This window comes from Mus caroli, unplaced genomic scaffold, assembly GCF_900094665.2.
Source record: "Mus caroli unplaced genomic scaffold, CAROLI_EIJ_v1.1 scaffold_9324_1, whole genome shotgun sequence".
In the NCBI taxonomy this organism is placed as follows: domain Eukaryota; kingdom Metazoa; phylum Chordata; class Mammalia; order Rodentia; family Muridae; genus Mus; species Mus caroli.
Genome location: NW_018390201.1, coordinates 16,631 through 26,130, shown reverse-complemented (window position 1 = coordinate 26,130; position 9,500 = coordinate 16,631). Strand labels below are relative to the sequence as shown.

Genomic DNA, 9,500 nt, shown 5'->3' with positions numbered 1-9,500 from the left:
TCAAGTCTCTTGAGAAAGAAATCAAAGATGATATCAGAAAATGAAGAGATCACCAATGCTCATGGATTGGCAGAATTAACAAAGTGAAAATGGTCATCCTACCAAAGGCAATCTATAGATTCGATGCAATCCCCATCAAAATCCCAACACAATTCTTCAAAGACATGGAGAGAGTAATTCTCAAATCATCTGGAAGGCAATATATATATATATATATAATAAAAAATAAAAAAACAAGAATAGCAAAAACAATTCTTAACAATAAAAGAACAGCTGTGGGAATCACCATCACTGACCTCAAGCTTTACTACAGAGCAATAGTGATAAAATCTGCATGGTATGGTGCAGAGACAGACATGTTGATCAATGAAATAGAAGTGAAGACCCAGAAATAAAACCACTCACATACTGTCACTTGATCTTTGACAAAGATGCCAAAAATATACAGTGGAAAAGAGAAAGCATCTTCAATACATGGTGCTGCTCTAACTTGCTCTCTGTATGTAGAAGAATGGAAACAGACCCATAATCATCACCTTGTACAACGCTCAAGTCCAAGTGGAACAAGGACCTCAACATAAAACCAGATACACTGAATGTAATAGAAGAAAAGGTGGGAAAGAGCCTTGAACTCATTGGCACAGGGGAAAATATCCTAAAGAGAACTCCAATGACTCATGATCTAAAAACAAGAATTGATAAATGGGCCCTCATAAAACTGAAAACCTTCAAAGCTCTTGTGTAAGATCAATTTGCAAGGGCTTGTGAGTAGATGCTTTGCCAGAGCATCTTCAAATAGTTTCTCCTTCATGAAGGCTTATGTCTTGGATAAGAAGTTAGCCAGAAGGATCCTGAGAAGCAAAATTCTCTATATGGGATACTGTTCAAGCAAGCACCAGAAATGCCCTCATTCTGTACTGTTGATTGTTATAGGAATGAAAGGGGAATACCAGGGTAATTTGTCTTTCATCCAAATGTTTTTATGGCTTTCTGGGTAAGAAAGAGAATCTTATAAAGGATGTTTGTATGGAGAGGGCAAGTGGACAGAAAGTAATACATGATGCTACCTGTCCAGCTATGCTGCTCTCTTTTCCAGACTCTTTGCATCCATTTAGAGATCTCACAAGTCTTCTCGGGGATTGGGATACAATTCCCAAATGGAGGTGCTCTGTTTTCTCTGCAGCACAGCCCAAACTTTTCATGCCAAAGGCATGTGCATTTCATGAAGGTACAAGTCACAACAAGAAAAAAATTTACTACAATTTTTCAACTCCTCTTTAATGTCTGGTTCATTTGTTACAGTTCCTAGTTCTCCAATGAACCCTTGAAGAGAACAGATACTGGTGCTATAATAACTAACAGAAAAGTGCATGCTGTCCCTCGAGGCTTCCCTGCTTTCCAGGTTTCAAAATTTTAAATGAGTACCCATCCTTACTAGCATAAGAAGCAGGGTTATTCACTTACAGGTCTTCATAGCAAGTGCCATTTCCTTCGTGAAGCTCATTCCTGATTCCATTTTGCCTGTTTAATTGTGTCCTTCAAGTGACTGGGGGAAAATATAGCTTGTGCTGACAGCTGAGATACCTGAGAAGAAGTCTCAGTCCGAGAACAGAAAGAATGTGGGTTTCAGAGATCTGTCTCTTCCTAACATAACTTAAATGCTTAGCAACAGTTCTGGAACCATCAATTACCTCGTATTATATAGGTCTGCAGATAGACCAAATAGTACAAACTGGGTTTTTAAAAAGTTTCTTGTGCTTCTGAAAGGTTGATAAATTACTGAATCTCTGTGATCCAGATTCCCTCTCTTTATGGACCTGTGCCTGACTTTCCCACATAGTCACATGGTCCTGACAGAAACTATCATGTGTTCATATCTCTATTTCTTTTCAGGAATGTCAGTGGAAAATTCCTAAGCATGAGTACAACCACCCTGGCCTGGAACATTAACAGCACAGCTGAAAATGGAAGTTACACTGAAATGTTTTCCTGTATCACCACGTTCAATATCCTGAATTTGCTTACTGTCATCATTGCTGTGGTTGGCCTGGCAGGAAATTTCATAGTGCTATGGCTTCTAGCCTTCCACCTGCACAGGAATGCCTTCTCCGTCTATGTCCTCAATCTGGCTGGTGCTGATTTCTTGTACCTTTGCACTCAGATTGTGTATTCCCTGGAGTGTGTCCTTCAGTTTGATAAAAGCTCCTTTTATATTCTCCTCATTTTATCAATGTTTGCTTACCTTGCAGGTTTGAGTATGATTGCAACCATAAGTGCTGAGCGCTGCCTATCTGTTATGTGGCCCATCTGGTATCACTGCCAAAGACCAAGACACACATCAGCCATCATGTCTGTTCTGCTCTGGGTTTTCTCTATACTGTTGAGCCTCCTGGTAGGACTAGGCTGTGGCTTTCTGTTCAGACATTCTGAATATTATTTCTGTATTACTTTGAACTTTATTACTGCTGCATTTATAATAGGGTTATCTGTGGTTCTTTCTGTATCCAGCCTGGCCCTGTTGGTCAAAATCGTCTGTGGAGCACACAGGATACCTGTGACCAGGTTGTTTGTTACCATTGCTCTCACAGTGGTGGTCTTCATAATCTTTGGTATGCCGCTTGGAATCTGCTGGTTCCTCTTTTCAAGTATTATTGAGTTTCATAAAATTTTCTCTAACAATTTTTATGAAATGATAGCATTTCTGTCCTGTATTAACAGTTGTGCCAATCCCATAATTTACTTCCTTGTTGGCTCCATTAGGCACCACAGGTTGCAATGGCAGTCTCTTAAGCTACTTCTGCAGAGAGCCATGCAGGACACTCCTGAGGAAGAGAGTGGAGTGAGGGGTCCTTCAGAAAGGTCTGGGGAACTGGAAAGAGTCTAGTGCAGTAGTGGAGTGAGTCCTTGACCAGATATAGTTTCTCTGAGAGTCAATTTTGCCTTTATCTATGTAGGCAATTTCCACAATCTTGTTCAATCAGTATAGAAAATAGTCATTTTATAGAAATTAGGAGGAATGGTCTTGTTACACAGAAACTGACTTGCAGCACCATAAAGCTGCCTTATGTGGTGCTTAGTGCATCCCCTCGTGATTTAAACCTTCTAATCACTTGGGGCCAGACCAGCTCCCACTGCAAACAAATTCCTTCCTCATAAGAAGGATCAAGGTAGTGTAAAAAAGATCAGAAGTTCTTTGCTCATTAAACTTGATAAAGATTAAATGAATAGTATATTTTAAAGAAATGTCTCTACTATTGACAAGTTTTCTAAATATTAAAAGAAATTAATAGAAATTTCTACAACTACTGTTCCTTCAATATCCTTACACTTTAGAATATGTGCCTAATTTTAAAACAATTCTTATGTAAATTGCCTAGTAAACAACCTTCTTTAGACAGCTTGTTCTAATTCTCCTTTCACCCACTGGAGTCTTCAACTTCAAAAGTGAAATCTGATCACTTTCAAAAGTGAAATCTGCCACTTTTTATCCACTGAAAGAATAAGGACAGGTTTTATACACCAACATCCAATCACACTCAAAGGTAGAGTGAGACTGTGTCCAGTTTCTCTCTTTCAAAGTGCCTTTGTTAACATTCCATGGTTATGTCTTCCCTCTTCTTCCTTTGTATTTGTCCTGATTCTCATTCTATGAAAAATATTTCACTGTTAATGAACTTATTTTCTCTTGGAATTGAACATCCCTCAATGTACATTATTCCCAGGAGTATGTAGCATTCATAACTTTAATTATGCATGTTTCTACATTTTCATTTTGAAATATTTTGTTTGATAGACAATGACATCACTATCTCCTTTCCCTTTCCTCCCTCTAGACCTTTCCTGCTTAAGCCCTTTCTATGTCTCCCTTCCTAAATAAATAGCTTCATCAATTTTGATTATTAATGTCACACACACACACACACACACACACACACACACACACATATATATATACACCTACTGAGACTATTTTTGTTGTTAATGTATATTTCAATGTTGACTATTCTGCATTCGACAACCAATAGGGAGCTTGTCCCTGGGAGAGGTTAATTCTCCTTTTCCCAGTAGTCATTGGTTGCCTGTATTTCTTTGTCTAGGGGTGACACACTGTAAAATTTATTCTCTTTTCACATTGCCATGTATATTAATATTGCCATTGTCTCCATCTTGCTTCCACAGCCATTCTTAGGACAGACAATTTCACAGCAAACTTCCTGGTATTCTGGCTCTTACAATCTTTATGCAACGTCTTCCATGATTTCCCTTTAGTCATAGATACAGGAGCTGTGATGAAGATATGCTCACTCTGCTGGGTTACCCACAGTCTGTTAATCTCTGTATTGTGTACGGTTTCACTTTTATGTGATGGTCTCTATTAGCTATAAAGAGAAGCTTCTTTAATGAGTGTTGGTAGCTACACTTAACTATGGTATAAGAATAAGATTTAGAATGTCGTAAGGAATTATTCTGATATAACAAAGTGATAGTAATAGGTTCTTTTTGAAAGATTCTATCCCTAGGAAGCTGCCAAGATTTCTATTACTAGACATGATTTAGGTCCTGTCCTATGAGCTTTAAATCCAATTAGAGAGCTGTTGGTTGCCACTGACATGTGACTCTGTCTATAACTTTATAACTATCTTGAAATTCAGGTATTTTTTATGATTCATGGGAAGTGAAAACTGGTAGGTTTGTTTTACTGCTTCCTCCTCTTGGCAGCATGCATAGTATTTTCTAGAACCATTGAAAGTTAGACTACAAGAAAGAAGTCATATGAAGTCTGAAACATCTAAGTCTTTTGTCCTAAGTGTGAGGTGTCTTCATCAATGGGGTCTACTTTCAACCGAGGGTTAAATCTATAATCAATATTGTTTTGGTAATCACAGAGTGCTCTGGCTAATCAATCAAAGGGAGATTTCTTGTGCCTTGTGAAGATTACTGTCAGCCCAAGTGGCTGGACTTTCTTTAAGATATATGTATGTGAACATAAGTGTTTATGCATCTATAATATATATTTTCTATGTCCCATTCATATTATCTGTATCCTGCTATTCCTTCCCAAGCCCCCAACATATGATTCTTTATATTTTCCTGTTTTGTTACATGTCACATATGTACATCTGAGGATTTAGAACTATGAAGTACAGATAAAAGAGACCATGTAGCATTTGTCGTTCTTGAAGAGGACTCCATTTGCAAAGAAACTGAGGAAAACAATTGATAAGTGGGTCTTCATAAAACCAAAACACTTCTTCACAGCTAAGAAACAATCAGCCAAGTAAAGAAGAAACAAACAGAATGGGAGATAACTACTGTTCGTTATGCATCTGACAGAGGATTAGTACTCAGAGTATATAAACAATTCCAAAAACAAAGAGCAAAGCACCAAATTACCATTTGAAAAATGGGCCTGGGACATAAACAGGGAGTCCCCAGGAGAGTAAATAAAAATTGCGAATAAAATTTTGAAAAGTCACTTATCATCCTAAGCAATGGGAAAATTGGAAACTAAGACAATTTTGACATTTCATGTCACCTCGGACAGTATGCCTGAAATCAGCAAACAACTGACAACAAATTCTGTCAAGGTGGCAGAGAAAGCTGATCCCAGCTTCACTCTTGGTAGGTAGCCACTCTGGAAAACAGGATGGAGAATCTTCAAAGGACTAAAACTGTATCTGTCATGTGACTCAGCTATATTACTCACTGGCTTATGACCAAAGAACTGAACAGTCTATTCCATAGATATTTGTTCACCAGTGTTCATTACTGCCTTTTTCACAATAGTAGGGAAGTGGAAACAATCCAAATGTCTTCAACTGATGTCTGGAAAATGAACATGTGGTATATATACAACCTTTCGGCTGTAAGGAAAAATGAAATCAGGAGACTTGCATATAAACCTAGAAAATATCTTGAATGAGATGACGCTTTCTATAAATTAATATTTTAGTTTTAAATGCAGCTGTATTTGACAATTTAAAGTATAATTAAAAAAATAATATGTACAGATTAAACAAATTCATAGTTCAGAGATTTGCTTGAATAAATATAACTACTTGACTCCAAACCCAATATAAAATGCTTCCTTGCTTCTGTGAATTCTCACTGTTCCTCCATTCATAACTGCCTTGGAAGCCAGTGCTGTTTATATTTATGCCTCAATGTAAAACTGAAAGTACAAATTAAAAGAGTATATCATCTACCAATTTTCTCCATTTTGCAAACACTACTTCTTTAGGGAAAATTCTTGAATTTAAGGTACTATTACCACATAGAGAGTTTGTGTTGTAAATTAGTTTTATCTCATCCTTCATATATTTCAACTTTTTGACATTTTCCCATTTCCTCTTACCACAAAGATTTAGTTACCACCAAGAAATCATGTAGTCTCTCTCCATATATTGACACTTTAAATATATTCCATATGTAAATGAGATTTCATGAAGTATGTTTTATATAATGATGTTTCAAAATTACATATAAATGAGGTTATGCAAATATTTTCTCCCTACATTGTTCTTACTTCCAGTAGAGTTAAATGGTAACTCCATTTAAATTCCATTTATATATATAAATATACATACATGTGGATGTAATATCATATAGTATAATAGGAAATAGCTGTTAATATAGTTTTTCAAATGACCTATAGTACTATCCTTGTTCTTCCCCAAATTCTATCCTCCACCTTGCTCTCTCATTGAACTTGGACTTTGAAACAATGTTGAACAATGTAAGCATTTTGTGACTCTTGCACTTGGACTACATAAGTTTTACATTATGAAATGTGCATGACATTTTAAGATTAAGGGCAATATGTTAAGGTCTGAGTGTCAAAAATCTTCCTAGTCTCATGTTTTAGATGGTTATTGTCCAGCTAGTTATTCTACTTTGAGATACTATACAAATATTAGGGCCTAAGTCTACACAAATTGCAACCAAAGTAAAGAACTCCTCTTTTACCAGTTGAGGGGTAACTTGCTGTGTGTGATTATTACAATTTCAACATTATTGAAAGCCTAGCTTTTTGTACTGAATGCTGTAACTAATGCTCCAACAAACATACAACACTGTCTTTTTATTTGAGGAAGAAGTGTCTTGATCATACAGCAAAAGCCATTGCTGTTCTATTCAGGAATTTTCCCCCTGTGCCCATATCTTCCAGGATTTTCCCCACTTTCTCCTCTATAAGTTTCACTTTCTCTGGTTTTATGGATACAGAAAACGTGGTGCATTTACACAATGGAGTATTACACAGCTATTAAAAAGAATGAATTTAGGAAATTCCTAGGCAAATGGATGGACCTGGAGGCATCATCCTGAGTGAGGTAGCCAATCACAAAAGAACTCACATGATATGTACTCACTGATAAGTGGATGTTAGCCCAGAAACTTAGAATAGCCAAGATATAAGATGCAATTTGCAAAACACATGAAACTGAAGACGAACGAAGACAAAAGTGTGGACACTTTGCCCCTTCTTATAATTGGGAACAAAACACTCATGGAAGGAGTTACAGAGACAAAATTTGGAGCTGAGACGAAAGGATGGACCATCTAGAGACTGCCATATCCGGGGTTCGATTCCATAATCAGCCTCCAAACGCTGACACCATTGCGTAAACTAGTAAGATTTTGCTGAAAGGACCCTGATATATCTGTCTCTTGTGAGGCTATGCTGGGACCTAGCAAACACAGAAGTGGATGCTCACAGTCAGCTATTGGATGAATCACAAGGCCCCCAATGGAGGAGCTAGAGAAAGCATCCAAGGAGCTAAAGGGATCTGCAACCCTATAGGTGGGACAACAATATGAACTAACCAGTACCCCCAGGAGCAGGTGCCTCTAGCTGCATATGTATCAAAAATGGCCTAGTTGGCCATCAGTGAAAAGAGAGGCCCCTTGTTCTTGCAAACTTTTTATGCCTCTGTACAGGGGAATGCCAGTGCCAAGAAGTGGGAGTGGGTGGGTAGGGGAGGGGGGAGGGCATGGTGGACTTTTGGGATAGCCTTGGAAATGTAAATGAAGATAATACCTAATTAAAAAATTCTCGCAAAGTGAATCCAAGTAAATAATCAAAATTGTCATTCTACACAATCAGGTAAGCTTCATCCCAGGGATGCAGGGGTGGTTCAATATAAAAAATCCACCCATCATATCCACTACATAAACAAACTCAAAGAAAAAAACCCACATGATCATTTCAGTAGATGCTGAAAAGCATTTGACCAAATTCAACATCCTTCATGTTAAGTCTTGGAAAAGTCAGGAATTCAAGGCCCATACCTAAACATAGTAAAAGCAATATACAGCAAACCAGTAGCCAACCTAAAACTAATTGAAAGAATCTTGAAGCAATCCCACTAAAATCAGGGACTAAGCAAGGTTACCCATTCTCTCCCTACCTCTTCAATATAGTACATGAAGTTTTAGCTAGAGCAATTAGACAACAAAAGGATGTCACAGCAATATTAACTGGAAATGAAGAAGTCAAAATATCACTATTTGCATATAATATGGTAGTATACTTAAGTGACCCTAAAAATTCCACCAGAGAACTCTTAAACCGGACAATCAACTTCAGCAAAGTGGCCAGATATAAAATTAACTCAAACAAATCAGTAGCCTTCCTCTACACAAAAGATAAACAGGCTGAGAAAGAAATTAGGGAAACAGCACCCTTCACATAGTAACAAATATTATACAAATATCTTGGTATGACTCTAACCAAGCAAATCAAAGATCTGTAAGATCAGAACTTCAAGTCTCTGAAGAAAGATTGAAGAAAACCTCAAAAGATAGAAATATCTATCTCCCTTGCTCATATATCCATAGGATTAGCATAGTAAAGTTGGCCATCTTTTTATAGATTCAATGAAATCCTCTTCAAAATTCCTACTCAATTCTTCAAAGAGATAGAAAGAGCAATGATCAGTTTCATCTAGGATAATGAAAACTGATCTCAACAATGAAAGGACTTCTAGGAGAATCACTATCCCTGATCTCAAGCTCTACTACAGAGCAATAGTGATTTTTAAAAAATGCATGGTATTGGTACAGAGACAGACAGATTGACTGAATAAAATTGAAGAACCAGAAATAAATGTACACAACTATGCACACTTGATATATGACAAGGAAGCCAAAACTATCCAGTAGGAAAAAAAAAAGACAGCATTTTCAAAAAATGGTGCAGGTTCAACTGTCAGTCAGCATGTGGAAGAATGCCAATTGATGCATTTTTATCTCCTTATAAAAAGTTCAAGTCCAAGTGTATCAAAGACCTCAACATAAAACCAGATATTCTGAATCTGATAGAAGAAACAGTGGAGAAGAGTCTCAAACACATCAGAGCAGGGGAAATTCTCCTGAAAAGAACACCAATGGCTCAGGCTTTGAGATCAACATTTGACAAATGTGACCTTATAAAATTGAAAAGCTTCTGTAAGGCAAAGGACACTGTCAATAAACAAAATTACAACCTAGTAAGTGGGAAA

General features: G+C 37.1%; 1 protein-coding gene across 1 annotated transcript; it reads left to right on the top strand.

Moving 5' to 3' along the window:
• The first annotated feature begins 1,825 nt into the window (after nucleotides 1-1,825).
• Nucleotides 1,826-2,884, top strand: LOC110288533 (mas-related G-protein coupled receptor member B4-like). The gene has a single exon (XM_021154850.1). It carries the CDS (start codon nucleotides 1,919-1,921, stop codon nucleotides 2,882-2,884), a length of 966 nt encoding a protein of 321 aa, XP_021010509.1. The 5' UTR covers nucleotides 1,826-1,918.
• The last annotated feature ends 6,616 nt before the right edge of the window (nucleotides 2,885-9,500 follow it).